Source organism: Choloepus didactylus, chromosome 5 (genome assembly GCF_015220235.1).
Source record: "Choloepus didactylus isolate mChoDid1 chromosome 5, mChoDid1.pri, whole genome shotgun sequence".
Taxonomy (NCBI): domain Eukaryota; kingdom Metazoa; phylum Chordata; class Mammalia; order Pilosa; family Megalonychidae; genus Choloepus; species Choloepus didactylus.
In genome coordinates this window covers 133,201,515-133,217,332 of record NC_051311.1, presented here as the reverse complement: position 1 = coordinate 133,217,332, position 15,818 = coordinate 133,201,515, and the positions used below count along the sequence as shown (strand labels likewise).

The window sequence follows — 15,818 nt, the reverse complement described above, 5'->3', positions numbered from 1 at the left end:
ACAAAAGGATAGCACTAAAGTATCTATCGATTATTAGAATAAAGTAAGCAAATTTAGGCATATTTATAAAATGAAACAACATTAAATCATTAAAAAAGATAAGAAAGACCTATATGTAATAATATGGAAAGATATCTACAGTAATTAAATGAAAAGAAATGAGTTGCAAACCTGTATACATAGCACAATCTCATTTTTGTTCAAAATAAAACAACATACCATGTGTCAGCAAACAACAGCCCTGCTGGCTGGCCACTTGCTTTTGTAAATAAAAATTTTACTGGAAAACAGTCAATCTCATTCATTACAAAAGAGACTGTATGACCCACAAAGCCCAGAAAACATTTAAGAAAAAGTTTACAGACTCCTGATAGATATCAAATTGTTAACTGAGATTCACTCTACCCTACCTTTACTCACCCTATTTGTATATTTCTGTAATATCTGAATGCTTATTATAAAAATATTTTTATAATCACAAACATGTAAAAACAATTCAGGGAATTTTAAAAATATCTTCTGGTCATTAAATGATGCACATATGTATTTACTAACATAGAAATATCTCCACCATATATTCAACTTTGTAACAGTTTATAGAATACTTATTAGAAGATCTCATTTTTGTTTTTAAAACCAAGTCTGGAGAGTGACGTCCTCAACATGGCAACGTAAATAGCTACTGAAAACTTCTCTCCACAGAGTCAATGAAAAAAAAAGGGACAATTCTGAATTGTTTGAAACTCTGGAGGAGGATATAGACTAGAGAAGGACCCTGCAAATGTCAAATTGAAGAAAGAGAAGAAATATCAGGTAGGAATCTTCCATCCCAGAAAAGCCGGTTCCCTCTCCACCCACTCACTCGGTCTCAGTGTGGGAAAGGCACAGGTTCAGCAGACTGGATCCCTCCCACAATGCACACAGACTATAAAATCTCTCACAACAGTGAAACATACCCTCACTGTTTGAAGACCAGGGGGAGAGGGGAGGACATTTCAAGGCCAGGTCTGTGAGGGACAAAGAGACTGAGAAAATGTGGTCAGAAACTGTTTCCAGCTCTGGGTCTCAAAGCCCTTCCCCCACCCTTGATGGAAGCAGCAGCCAGAGGCCGTTTCCTTGCCTTGGGAATGGCTGAAGTACTGGGTCAGCTGAGGAAGTACTTTGCCACAGTGGAGCCCCATATTGAGCCAGATTTTGGCCAGCAAAGTGAGGGCACAGGAATCCCAGTTTCAGCTAACCTGGGTAGATGAAGCCTGTGCTTAGAGGCAAAGCAGCCACCAAAGTTGATTAAGTTACCAAACAGCACCATCTGCTGGAAAGTCCAGAAGATGCAAGTGAATTGAATCACTTTTTAAAAAATGGTCCAGACCCCTTCTTAGGACCACAGGAGCTGGTCTACATGCCCTGTATAGAAACCCAGCCCTGTTTTGGCTGAGAAATATGGGAGACCCAACGATTAAAGCAGGGCTCTAAAACAAACCCAGGTCTTGTTGATCAGTGGAAAACAGAGCACCACTGGAAGCCAGATTTGTATTACCACATACGGAGAAATTGCTGGGGTGCCCAGTGCCTACCTCCCATCCCTGTGGCAGGCCATGGTGGGCAACTGATTTGGGGGCAAACACTTGGAGGCAGAGCCAATCTAAAACTAGCCAGCAAGAGAAACAAAGAAAACATAGAAATCAAAGACAACCAACAAGAAAACCCTAGGCAAAAGAGAGAAAACAACCTCCAGAATAAACTGATCAAAAAAATCAGATGCCTAGACAGCAAAAAATCATGAGCCACATCAGGATATGGGAAGATATGGCCCAGTCAAAGGAACAAACTAACATCTCAACTGAGATTCAGGACTTGAAACAACTAATTAAAGATGTTCAAACAAATCTTCTAAATCAAATCAATGAGTTGAAAGAAAATTTGACAAAGGAGATGAAGGATATAAAGACACTGGGTGACCATAAGAAGAATTCATAAGCTTGAAAAAACAAATGGCAGAACTTATGGGAATGAAAGGCACAACAGAAGAGATGAAAAACACAATGGAGACATAAAACAGCAGACTTGGAGAGGCAGAAGAAAGGATCAGTAAACTAGAGGAGAGGACTAGACTAGAGGAGAGGACAAAAAAATAGAGAAAAGAATGGAAACATATGAGCAGGGTCTCAGGGAACTGAATGACAACATGAAGTGCACAAATATACATTATAAGTGTCCCAGAAGGAAAAGAGAAGGGAAAAGGGGCAAAAAGAATAATAGAGGAAATAATCAATGAACACTTCCCAACTCTTAGAAAAGACATAAAATTACAAGTCTATGAAGTGCAGCATACTCCATACAGAATTGATCCAAGTGGACCTACTCCAAGACACTTACCAATCAGATTTTCAAATGTCAAGAAAAAAGAGAATACTAAAAGCAGCAAGAGAAAAGCAATGCATCACATACAAGGGAAGCTGAATAAGGCTCAGTGTGGATCTCTCAGTAGAAACCATGGAGGTGAGAAGGCATGATCTATTCAGGATACTGAAAGAGAAAAACTGCCAACCAAGAATCCTATATCCAGCAAAACTGTCCTTCAAAAATGAGGGAGCATTTAAAATATTTACAGATAAACACTGAGAGAGTTCGTGAACAGGAGACCTCCTCTACAAGAAATACTAAAGGGAACACTACAGACAGATAGGAAATGACAGGAGACAGAGGTTTAGAGAAGTGTTGTAGATAGGAAGATATCAGGAGATAGAAAGAGGGTAGAGATCAGGCATTTGATGCTGAAGGAGTATAGAATTTTCAAAGGATTGATTGTATAGATCCAGAAATGGATAGCACAATCTTGTGTGATGGTAGAACAATAATGTAAGACACTGAACAAAGATGACTGTGAGTGCAGTTGAAAGAGGAAGGTTAGGGGTCTGTATGACACCAGAAGGAAAGACAGAAGATAAAAACTAGGACTGTACAACTTAGTGAAACCTAGAGTGGTCAATGATCGTGATTAAATGTACAAATATAAGAATGTTTTTACATGAGGCAGAACAAATGAATGTCAACTTTGCAATGTGTTGAAAATGGGAAGGTACTAGGGAAAAAATAGAATCTATACTTAACAGTAACATTGTAATATGCTTCCATTAATTGTAACAAAGGCAATATAACAAAGCTAAATATCTGTAAAAGGGGGATATTAGGGAGGGGTATGGGATGCTTGGCATTGGTGGTGTTTTCTGACTGTTTTACTATATTTTATTTTATTTTTATTTCTTTTTTTTGTCATCATTTTTTCTTTTTTTCTTCTTTCTCCTCTTCCTCTTTCTTTCTGAAAGAAATGTAAATGTCTTCATACAGATTGTGGTGGTGAATGCATAACTATGTGATTATACCAGGAACGGTGTTTTAAAATTTCAACTTCTGTGTGAGACAAAAGGAAGAAATATTTAGTTGGTACAAAATCTATATTCTCTGTAGCAAACTATAAGATTTAACTTGCATGGCCATTTTATTGAAACACCATAATTACAGGGAACTTTGCATAGGGATGGAGATCTGGTTGGTTTGTACAGACCAGTGTGGAGCACTGATACACCCCTGGGTAATTTGGGCAGAGAATAAAACTTTATTTGAAAAGCCTCTCTTCTGATTTGCTATGCTGCCTTTTTCGCAAAAGTTAAGTTGGTATCAAAGAAAACAAGTTTGTTATAGACTTGGGATGTTAAATTTAAGCCCCATGGTAAACACAAAGAAAGTATCAGAGAATATGATCATAGAGATGAAAAGTAGACTACGGGTTACAAGTAAGTGGGGGAAGGGGCAATGGGGAGTTAATAAGAAATCAGTGTAGGGTTTCTGTTCGGGGTGAAGGGAAATTTCTAGTAATGGATGGTGAAAAGGTGATGGCATTGCAACATAGTGAATGTTATTAATCCCACTAAACGGAATGCTTGGGAGGGGTTGGAATGAGAAGATTTATGCTGTATATATGTCTCCACAATTGAAAAAAGAGACAGTCTAAATAGATAATGACAATTAAATGCCTGGATGAGATCTAAGAATAGAGGAGAAAAGGCTCAAAAGGACACAATTGGGACATAAGAAAAAAATGAAATATAGAATGTAAGTGTTATATCAATGTTAAATTTCTTGAACTTCTTAACTACACTTAATGTGACTACATAAATGAATATTCTTGTTCATAGGAAATGTATTTGTGAATTATATTATTTATTCAAGGATGTGTGCAACTTGCTGTCATATATTCAGAAGACAGAGCAATAGATGATGGATGATAGACAGGGAGGGAGCGGGGAGAAAGAAATGGTAAAGTGACAAAATATTAAAGTTGGTAGATTGGGGTATCGGTGGAGGGGGGTTGGGGTATGCTGCAGTTCTGTGTATGGGGTTTGTATTATTTTTGCAACTGTTAACTGTAAGTTGAATTTATTTCAAAATAAAAATTAAAAAAAAACTGAGGTGATGAATGCACAAATATATAATGGTACCATGAACAACTAATTATACACTTTGGATGACTGTAAGGTATGTGAATACATATCAGTAAAATTGAATTTTAAAAAAAACACGTCTGTGAACATATTTATATGTAGAGAAAAAGTAAAGCAGGAAACAGACAACATGGTAACTGTAATTATATCTGTGTAGTGGGACTACAAGTGATTTTCTATTTTTTTATTTCCAACCTGTACAACTTTTTTTTTTTTGAAGTGATAAAATTATTGACTATAGTGACAGTTTCACATATCTGTGAATATACCAGATACCACCGAATTATTTTTTTAATACAGTTTTATTGAGATATATTCACATACCCTATAATCATCCAGTTACAGTTATTCATACAGTACAGTTATTCACAATACCATCATATAGTTGTGCATTCATCAAAATCAGTTTTTGAACATTTTCCTTACTCAAAAAAAAATATAAAAATAAAAGTAAAAAAGAAATCTAAAACACTCCATCCCCCCATCCCACCCTATTTTCCATTTAGTTTTTGTCATCATTTTTCTACTCATCTGTCCATACACAGGATAAATGGAGTGTGAGCCATGAGGTTTTCACAATCACACAGTCACACTGTGTAAGCTACATAGTTATAATACGATTGCCTTCAAGAATCAAGGCTACTAGGTTGCAGTTTGACAGTTTCAGGTATTTCCTTCTAGCTATTCCAATACACTTAAAACTAAAAAGGGATATCTATATAGTGCATAAGAATGCTCTCCAGAGTGACCTCTTGACTCCATTTGAAATCTCACAGCCACTGAAACTACTTTGTTTCATTTTGCTTCCCTTTTGGTGAAGACGACTTTCTCAGTCCCACAATGCTGGGTCCAGGCTCATCTCCGGGAGTCATAACCCACATTGCCAGGGAGATTTATACACCTGGAAGTCATGTCCCACGTAGGGGAGAGGGCAGCAAGTTCACCTGCCATGTAGGCTTAGAGAGAGAGAGAGGGCCAACCTTTACAGCTTTTAAACACAAAACATGTATTAGCTTATTAATTAGAAAAAATAAAGCTATTTTAATTATTACCAAAATAAAATAAATAAACCTGTTAGAATATTTCTTAAATATGTACTATATTTTTCCATTCCCCTAAATCAAGGTATAGTCAGCATAGAATCTTTTCTTGAGGAGCTGACATTATTCTGAGCATAATTTAATCTGAGGACTAGATGAATCTAAAGCTAAAGGTAGAGTAATAAAAAGAAATAAAATGGAATAAATTTGAGCAGTGGTCATGGAAATTTTTTCTAAAAGATTCTATCAGTTTGCCCCTTCAGTCATTTGTTTATTTCTCCAAAAAGATATATATATATATGGCATGTAGTAGCCATTATACACAGCTGGAGAGCATAGCACAAAAATACCAGTTATTATGCTCTAGTAGAAGGAATTTTATTTCAAGTGTTTCTCCTTGGGTTCCCAAGGAACCCACTTTTTCTTTGTTTCTACTGGTATCCTTGGACTTAGCAGAATGCAAAACAATATAATTTCTGCATTTGTATCTGCCACAAGTATCTCTATCTCAATTTATACCTAGCCTTTGATCTCTTGTCATCTAAATTTGGTCCTTAAGAGAAAATGCAGATTATTCCTCATCACTTCATGAAAAGGGCATCATAACAGGGAAAAGAAAAAATAGAAAGTGCCCAGGGCATTCCCAGGTAATTTTAAGAGGGGGACATTTAACCTCTGCTTTCTCCAGATACCCCATCTAAACAGTAAAGTTTTTCTTTTTGTTTGTTTCTTTGGAATAAAAAAATAAAAAAAAAAAAGCATAAAACTAAAAGGCCAAAGTTAATAAGAGGAGATAATAGCAACAAAATTTGAGAGGCTTGAAAGCAGACAGATGAATGGAAACTGACTTAGCAGACCTCAAAAAGCTGAATCTTAAATGAGAGGTAAGAAAAGTCAAGCAATTCAATTTTCTCCATAAAACCTACTTCCACCCCTAAAAGGCCCAGGAATTGTTAAAACAGGTACCACTGAACATAGGGGTAATGAAGGGACTAAAAACAGAAGGATCGAGTGAAAGTCTATGAAGCAATTCAATTCCTAAATTCTCTTCTCCACTCCAAGAAAACATTAGGCAACAGTCCCTCCTCCTACTGTAGCAGCAGATCTGAAATTTTCTGAAGAGGGTAAAGCAGTTGAGGGCCTGGTACCACACTGAAAACTGGGTAAGTGAAAGTTCACATAGTTGAGTAGAATGCTGAGACTACCCTAGTCTTTCTCTCTCACTCAAATCCCAGAATCAGAGGTCTATAACTTTCAGTCAAGGACTGGAATTGCTTCTCTGACAAGCCCAAGAGGAAAGACCTAAATACATTGATATTAGGGATATCCCCAAAGAAATAAAGACACTGATATTAGAGATACCTTTAAGGTAATATCCCAGCCAGAACAGCCTATACTGAATACCACCCAACAACTCAGCACTTCCCACCAAACTTTTAGTGCCCCCCTCTTGAATATGGACAAAAAGCCCATGATCACCAGACATATTTGGAAAAAAAACATAAAAATACTTCAGAAAAACTGTCACTGATAACCTTAGATTAAAAAAGAGCTCTTAGAAATTAAAAATATGATTCAAAATTTAAAACTCCATAAAGTATTGGGAAAAAAAGCTGCAGAAATCTTTCAAAAAACAAAGCAAAAAAGACAGACATGGAAAATAGAAAAGAAAACACAGGAAAATGAAAGGACCAGTTCAGGAGACCCAGAATTCCAGAAATAGAGAATGAAAAAATATGGAGAGAAAAAAATCAAACAAATAATTTAAGAAAATCTTCCAGAATTGAAAGACCTAAGTTTTTAGATTAAAGGGGCCAACTGAGGTTCCTATAAAATGTATGAACGAGATTCACACTCAGGCACATCAATGACAAATCTCAGACCTCTGAGGGGTAAAGATCTTACAAGTTTCCAGAAAAGTAAGTCACAGTAAAGGATCAAGAATCAGAAAAGCATTAGATTCTCAAAAAGAAGATTGGAAGCTAGAAAAACAAAATAGAACAAAGCCTATAAAACCAAAGGAAAAAATATTATCAACTTAGAATTCTCCACCCAAACATTCAATTAAACATAAGGGTAGGGTGAAAAAAGAAAAAAAAAAAAATTACAGATTGAAAAGACTCAAAATTTTTACGTCTCTTGCACCTTTCTCAGGAAACTGTCAGATTTATTCCCTTAAATTAGGGAGTAACCAAGAAAGAGGAAGCCACAGGATTCTCAGAAACAGAAGACCCAACACAAGAGAGGGGCAAATGGAATTCCCAGGATGGTGGTGGTATGAGATCTTGGAACAATTCACTGCTGTTAAGCCTGGAGAGCAAACAGTCCATACTAGAGTTGGTGAGAAGGCTCCAAGAAAGATTTATTCATGATAGAGAAAATGACAAACTATCTATCTGGATTATTTTGGGAAGAGATTTCAACAACTGTGGGAGAGTTGGGGTAGAGAACAAAGAAATAAACAAAAATAAATATTTATTAATTCTAAGGGGAGAAATAAAGTTGATATGAAAAAGTAATTATAATGTACTACATGGCTCAGTAATGAATATCATTAATATACTCATATTAATGCAAATACTGCACATTATTCTGACCAAAATTATGTGGGAAAAATGGCAAGACAAGAAGGACACGTGTGTGAAGGCAGCCTGAGGGTGGGCAGAATGCATTTTGGGGTAAGAAAGAAAGTTGAACCCTTACCTTGCATAGTGGTAAATTAAGAGAATCCCTATAATTGAAAACTCAAGAAGTAGTTCATAGAGCATGTTATTTAGAGATATGGAGTTAATCACAAAATATATCAGCTGAAAGAATTTAAAACCGGTAACCCTGAGGAATAGGAAATTTGAGGAGTGTTGGGGATGGGAAGAACTGTCTCATAACATACTTCGATTTTTTAAATACATGCATGATTTTGATTTTGAAAAGACACTGAAATAAAAAAACAGTGAACCCCAAGTTAAACCATAGACCACAGTTAATACAACAATTATAAAAATGTGCTATCATCAGTTGTAACAAATGTTCCACACCAATGTAAGGTGTTAATTATAGGTGGTATATGGACATCCTGTATTTTATGCATGATTGTTCTGTAAAACCACAACTTCTCTAAGGGAAAAAAAAAAAAAAAAAAGACACTGAAATAGAGAAAATGTCCACACACTCACATACCCACATACTTCTCCAGACAGAACAGTCTCCCTCTCTCTCTCTTTTTTTTAAGTCTTAAAGGTAAGAGAGGACATGACAACGCATTAGGAACTTAAAACACAACAGGAACCCACATTGTGAAAAGAAGAATTGCAATAAACAATACTGGAGATACAGGCAAATGCTGCTTCTTAAGAATTAATAGACTTAATACAATTAATGGTTTATATTGGGACAATTGGGAAAATTTAAATATGAACTAAGTATGATGACATTGTAACTATATAGGGAAATGATCTTTTTTTTGAAATACATATGCAACTATCTAGCAGTGAAATGTCACAATTTATATAATTTAAGATAGATATTCTTTAAAAATGTTGACAAAACAAATACTGCAAAAAGTTAATAATTATTAAATCTTTGGTGATGAATATATGGGTCTTTACCATACTATTTTTCAGTACATTTGAAATTTTTCATGATAAAAAAGAAAATACTACTTTGCAAAGACTTATGCATGAAATAATGAATTCATTTTCCATGAGTATCATTAAATGGGAATCGGTTGGGGAAGAGAAGATTAGAAACACTCTAGGGTTAACTTACCATATCCAGCCATAGAAGCACCATTCTCGACATCCATGGTGTTCTTATTTTCCTCTGCTAGAGCTTTAACATATCTTTTGCTTAAATCTAGTATTTGTTCACGTAACTTAACACTGCTTTGATGTCTTGGTTGTTGAAAAGTATAGTGCAATAACATTAATCCCCAAATGAGTCCAAATACAACCAACAGCAAACTCAATTTCTGGGACATATTTTTTCTTGAGATTGTAAAAAACATTTCTGATGAAGCAAGCAGACGCAATCAAAGAGTGATTACTAGAGGAAAGTCAGCAAACAATCAAGGTTTTTGAAAAGAAAAAGAAAAAAACACTCTCCTCTAATATTCTATATTCTTCATCTTCAGCAAGGTTGCCTCCAACTCTGTTAACTCTGTAAAATTGAAAAGAAAAAAGAGAATTAGTCTTAATCTGTATAAATAACATAATAGATGATAGATTTCAGAACACATTTTAATAAATAGTTTTGATTTGGAATAATATCATCATCTTTGACAGTTTTCTCCACCATTAAGTAAGCTTTCACATCTTTTGTAGTTTCATTTACATAGCTCTTCAAAATTTAAACCAGAATGGTGCACTGTTGGAAGATGGCAAAGTAGGAAGCTCCAGGAATCGGTCTCTGCATCAGAACAACAGTTAAACAGGTAGGAACTGTCTGAATCAACTATGTTGAATCTCAAGAGTCTAGAAGAACACTGCCCAGCAATCCAGGAGGAGCAGGAGGGAGGGGTTGGTAAATTGCAGTAAATACTTGTGAATTTCAGTCTCCATGCAGCTGCTACCCTCACCCACGCCCCAGTCTCACTGCAGGGAGCAGTGAGGTACTCAACCCCAGCCCCAGGTGCAGCTCACTGGTACCAGGTTGGGATAAAAAGACCTAGCTCCCCAAGATCAGGGGATGTGTTATCTGATAGCTGATCACTGCCTTTGATTAACGAATTCAGATGGCTGGGGTGCTCAGCTCTGAGAGCGGCCACTGTTCCAACACACCCTAGGCAAAAGCAGCAAAAGAGCCTTAAATTAAGACTCTTCCTCAAATCAATGGAAAACTGTTAAAGGGCTGCACTTACTGGGCAAGTATTGAATCAACAAAACAAAGACATCAAAGAAACAAAGAAGCTCCTGGAACACTTATTTGCCCTGCCCTCAGCCCCTCACATGGCAGTGTGAAGCCAGCTGGATGTTCCCTTTGAAGGTCCCCAGCCTCCTTCCATCTGGAAAAAAATGACCTGGGAAACTCCCGTTTGGTTTGTCCCACCTCCCAGAATTTGCCCTCCAAGCAAAGGAGTGTAAAAAACAATAGAGTAGGGCAGGCTGAGGCAAAGGGTTACCCTGTTAAGTCCTGTGGTGGCACATCCTGAAAAGGAAGAAGGTTTGTCTCCGGGGGAGTGCAGGGGGCATTCACACTCCTGTAAACAGGGGAACTCAAAAGGCCACTAGCAAGCACAAGCCCCAGGCAAGACAGAGGCTCAGAAAAGACAGAGAGAATCTTGCACTTTCCATTTGCCTTGGACTGACCTTCTTTATGGGAGGGTTAAACACTGACAGGGAGCACCAACCAATGCAAAAGCCAATTTGCAAAGATTGTGAAAGGTGTTTCTTGCATTGGTTTGTTTGGTTTTGTTAGCTCCTAGCGCTCAAGAAAATCGCTGTCATATCATTAGCTAGATATAAACTCAAGAAACAGACAGCTCAGGGACTAAATCCCTGAGTTAACATTTTAAAATATTAAAATGTAGAGTGTGCAGCCAAGGATTACAAGACAAAGAAACAGGAAATGACAGGCCAAAGAAAGTAACAAAGTAAAAACCCAGAGACCATCAACAAAGAGAACCAGATTTGAGGCATACCAGACAAAAACTTCAAGAAAATGATCCTGATCCTCCATACGCTCAAGGGGATAAAGGAAAAAGGGGAGAAAGAACTAAAGGATATCAGGAAAATAATGAAAGAATGAACAATATCAGAATCTCAATAAAGAGACAGAAACTTTAAAAAGGAGCCAAACAGAACTACTGGAGGTGAAGACCAAAATAACTGAAATGAAAAATTCCCAGGAGGGTTCCAACAGCAATTTGGAGCTGGCAGTGAAAGAATCAGTGAACTAGAAGACAAGACAATTGAAGTGAGTCAGGCCTCGGACCAAACAGAAAAAAGAATTAGAAAAAACAAAAACAGCCTAAGAGACCTCTAAGATACCATTAAGCATATGAATATATGCATTATGGGAGTCCCAGATGTAGAAGAAGGAGGAAAAAGAACAGAAAGAAGATTCAAAGAATAATGACAAATAACTTCCCAAACTTGGCAAAAGACATAAATATGCACAAATAAGAAGCCCGTCAAACACCAAACAGGATAAACTTGAAGAGAAATATGTCGAGACACATGGTGGTCAAACTGTCAAATGCAAAGAACAAGGAGAGACCTGAAAGCGACAAGAGTAAAGTAACGTGCTATGTACAAGGAAGTCCCAATTAGATAAAGTATCAATTTCTCATCAGAAATCATGGAGGCAAGGAGGCAGTGAGTTGAAATATTTAAAATACTAAGAGAGAACAATTACCAACCAAGAATATTATATCTTGAGACACTTATTTCAAAAATGAGGGCGAGATTAAGACTTCTCAGATAACGCTGGGGTAATGCATTACCACTAGACCTGCCTTACCACAATGCTAAAGGGAGTTCTTTAGACTGAAAGGAAAGGACATTAGGCTGTGGTTTAAATAGCAGAATGAAATAAAGACCAGTAGCAGTAAAGGTAACCATTTGGGTAATTATAAATGCCAGTATTACTGTATTGTATTGTTTGGTAGGTAACTCCACTTCTTGCAAATGCATAAAAAGTAATGATAATTGATGTCATCAACATGGCAACATAAGACATCCCCTGAAAAAATCTCCCCAGAGATTCACTGAATAGAAGGACAAATCCCACTTGCTTAGGACTCATATTAGAGACTGGAGAAGATTCCAGAAATGCTGAATTGAAGAAAAAGAAAAATATCAGATAGAAAATTTCCATCCTTGACTTGCCATTCTGCTCTGTTCCCCTCACACTTGCTCAGTCATGCAGAGCTTGGGACTTGCTCAGAGGCAGTGGCCTGGGTCCCTCCCACTATGGAGAGATAATGTAGAGCCACTTGGAGCAATGAGTTAGAACCCCATGCATATCCAGACACAGGGACCCAAGTCCTCAGAGACCCAGGGAAGAATGCACGCCACTGAGGAGTGCTACGTACTGCATACCAAAGGGCCTCTAGTGGCAGAGGTGAGGTGGGGGAGATCACAGTACAAAGGCTGGCAAGTGCTGCACTCACTCAATCCAGTGTCTGTTGGCTGGACCACCTAAATGCAAAATGGACATTTCTGGAGTGATTCACCTTTCTGGATTGACACCATCTGGCTCCCCCAGGAGGATAACTTAACAGGGAAGAAATCAGAGGCAGAAAAGCCTCAATGGGAAAAGAAAAAAAGGGAGGTAGGGTGTTAAACTGAACTGCTGAAAGACAGGAGGGTCCCAGAACTGAAAACTGTAAGGAAAACAGGGCACTGAGTGAGGGAGAGAACTTACAACAGAGGAGCTGGAGAGAAAAGTCTGCACAAAACAAACAGAAAAGATCAAGATTCCCAGAGAAGGAACAGAGGAAAGGAAGCTTCCTCCTGAGATGAAACAACTGCACAAAAGTACAATCTTAAAATCTGTACCACATACCCAGGATAAGAATCAGATGAAGAAGGGCAGAGAAAACCTGATCAGTTAAACACAGGCTATTGTAAAGGTCTAGAATAAGTTGGACCAAGTAACAAAGAAGAGAGCCTTAACACAAAGCCAATCAACAAAACCCTAGACAAGGAGGAGAAACTGACCTTCAAAGCTGACTCATTAAGATAACCAGATGCCTAGAAATAAGGAAAAAATTACAAGCTATACTAAGAAGCAAGAAGATATGACTTAGTCAAGGGAACAAAGTAAAACTTCAGAGGACACACACAAATTTGGAACAACTAATCAAAGAAGTTCAAACAAATCTCCTAAACCAATTCAAGGAGATGAAGGAAAATATGGATAAAGAGATAAAGGATATTAAGATATTTGCACACCGTTGTTCATAGTAGTACTACTCACAGTTGCCAAAAGATGGAAGCAACCCAACTAGTCCATCAACTGATGACAAAATGTTGTATATACATAAACACAATATTATTCAGCTGTAAAAAGGAATGAAGTTCTGATACATGCAACAACATGAATGAACCTTGAAGACATAATGTTGAGTGAAATAAACCAGACAAAAAAAGGACAAATATTGTATGATCTCACTGATATGAAATGGCAGGAATATTACAATAGGAATTCTTATAACTTGAATTTCCTACAGAATAGGAAAATTCATAGAGTCAAAAACTAGAATATAGGCACTGGGGTTGAGGTGGGGTAGGGAATGGGGAGTTACATGTTTAAATTGTAGAGTTTCTATTTGGGTTGACAGAAAAATTTTGGTAATGGATGGTGGTAATGGTAGCACAACATTGTGAAAGTAATTAACAGTAATATACTTGAATGTGGATAAAAAAGGAAGTTTGGGGTGGTATATATGTTACTAGAATAAAACTTAAAAAAAAAACATAAATAATAGGGTGGTATAAGGAAACTCTGTATTTAATGCATGAGTTTTCTGTAGACCTACAACTTCTCCATAAATAAATAAATAAATAAATAAATAAATAGTCATTAATATGGATGATTGAGACCGCCTGAGAATAGTGGACAAAAAATATAATTGAATATTCAAGGTAATTGGACCTGGTTTTGTTTATCAAGGAGAAAGAAGAGTAGATTTACCCTAAGATAAAATAACAGATTATTCCATAATGTGAAAGAGGATAGTAAAAGCCAAAAATGAATAGCTTTAGAAAGCTGTGGAGGTTTTTGAGGAAGTAAATTCTATTTCCCTTGTTTATAATAACATCAAATAATGAGGCAAAAAGAAGCAATCGGATATATTAAAAGTTTGGCAAAGTTTTCACAGCTCAGCTTTGATTGGTTTATTAAAACAAAACTTAGAAATGCTTTACTTCCAAATATTATATTAAAGCATGACTAGAATTTGGTTTTCTCTGTCACAATGACACGACAAATTTATCTTGGCACACTAATCCTACTCTTATTTAGAGGCAGTAAACATTATTCTTTACCTTTTGTGTAATCCTCCAATTTAGTGGAGATTCTGTAGCTCACAAAAATAATATTTTGCACTTATGCTGACTTTACGTGCTTCTTTTCTTAAAAAATAAAGCTAAATGACTATAGGAGGGGGAGATATTTTCTCTCTCTAAGCCGTAGTGTCCTCACTTATGAATGGGGACAACAGTGCCTACATAATACTGAGGAAGATTAAATGACACCTCATGCTACTCAATAAATATTAATCTTTATCAGTTAATGTCAGGCACTTATGCAACAATGGCACTAATTCTTGATAAGCTGAGTAACTTGAGTTAATATTAGAGATGTTTTACCGGAATGAAATAAAACTTCTCATTATCTATCATGACCCTCCATTATCCAGTCCCCAAAACCCCAATTTATTTATCATTAATTCTCCCAAAAATCCAACCCCTGTCTTATTTACCAGGGCTGCTAGAACAGATACCAACAAGCTGTTTGACTTAAATAACAGGAATTTATTGTCTCACACTTTTGGAGGCTACAAGTCCAAAATCCAGGTATCAGCAGGCCATGCCTTTTCCAAAGTGTAACATTCTGGTGGTGGCTTGCTGACAGTAACTCTTTGCTTCCATCACAAGGTGTTTTTTCTCCTTCTATCTCCTCCTATGGCTTCTACTACTATATCCAAATTTCCTTTCCTTTTAAGACTCCAGATATACAGGATTAAAGCCAACCCTGATTCAATCTGGCCTCATCTTAGTATAATCTTTGAAGATCCTATTTACAAATGAAATCACACCCACAGGACCAGGGATTAGGACTTGAACATGTCTTCAAGGAAGACATGATTCAATCCCCAGCACACCTCAATCAAGCCAGTCTTCTGTCTCAAACAACAGTAATAATAATACCTTACATTTATATATTTCAATTTACCATGTATGTTTCCTTACAGCCTCTCATTCACATGGTTAACAATCAGTTCTCAGAAAAGCTGCAGGCTTGAAAAAGTTTCTATTCAGAATTTGTGGACAACATGAAATATTTCATTGGTATTAGTCACTGAAGAATAACCCAATCCTAAAAGATTACATAACAACATATAGCCTAAAAGATTAGAGAATCTGTTTAAATGCTGTCTTAGCCAAGAGAATTTTAAAACCTTTTTACCTTACTCTAGCCCATACTGATCTTCTAATTTGCACAACACATTGTTTCATACCAACTGAAGTACACATCACATCACCCAATCATGTGTGTGAACCTTGTCTCCTTGATCCAGTGCTACGTCTCTTAAGGGCAAGAATAACATGTC

General features: G+C 36.8%; 1 protein-coding gene across 3 annotated transcripts in view; it reads right to left on the bottom strand.

Annotated features, from left to right (window-relative positions):
• CCDC126 (coiled-coil domain containing 126) overlaps positions 1–15,818 on the bottom strand; it is a 67,368-nt gene that overhangs the window by 20,806 nt on the left and 30,744 nt on the right. For all 3 annotated transcript variants that reach the window (XM_037836907.1, XM_037836906.1, XM_037836908.1), the window contains exon 2: positions 9,308–9,697. In XM_037836907.1, the coding sequence (XP_037692835.1) occupies positions 9,308–9,545 (238 nt within the window). In that variant the 5' untranslated portion in view covers positions 9,546–9,697. The remainder of the gene's footprint in view (positions 1–9,307; positions 9,698–15,818) is intronic.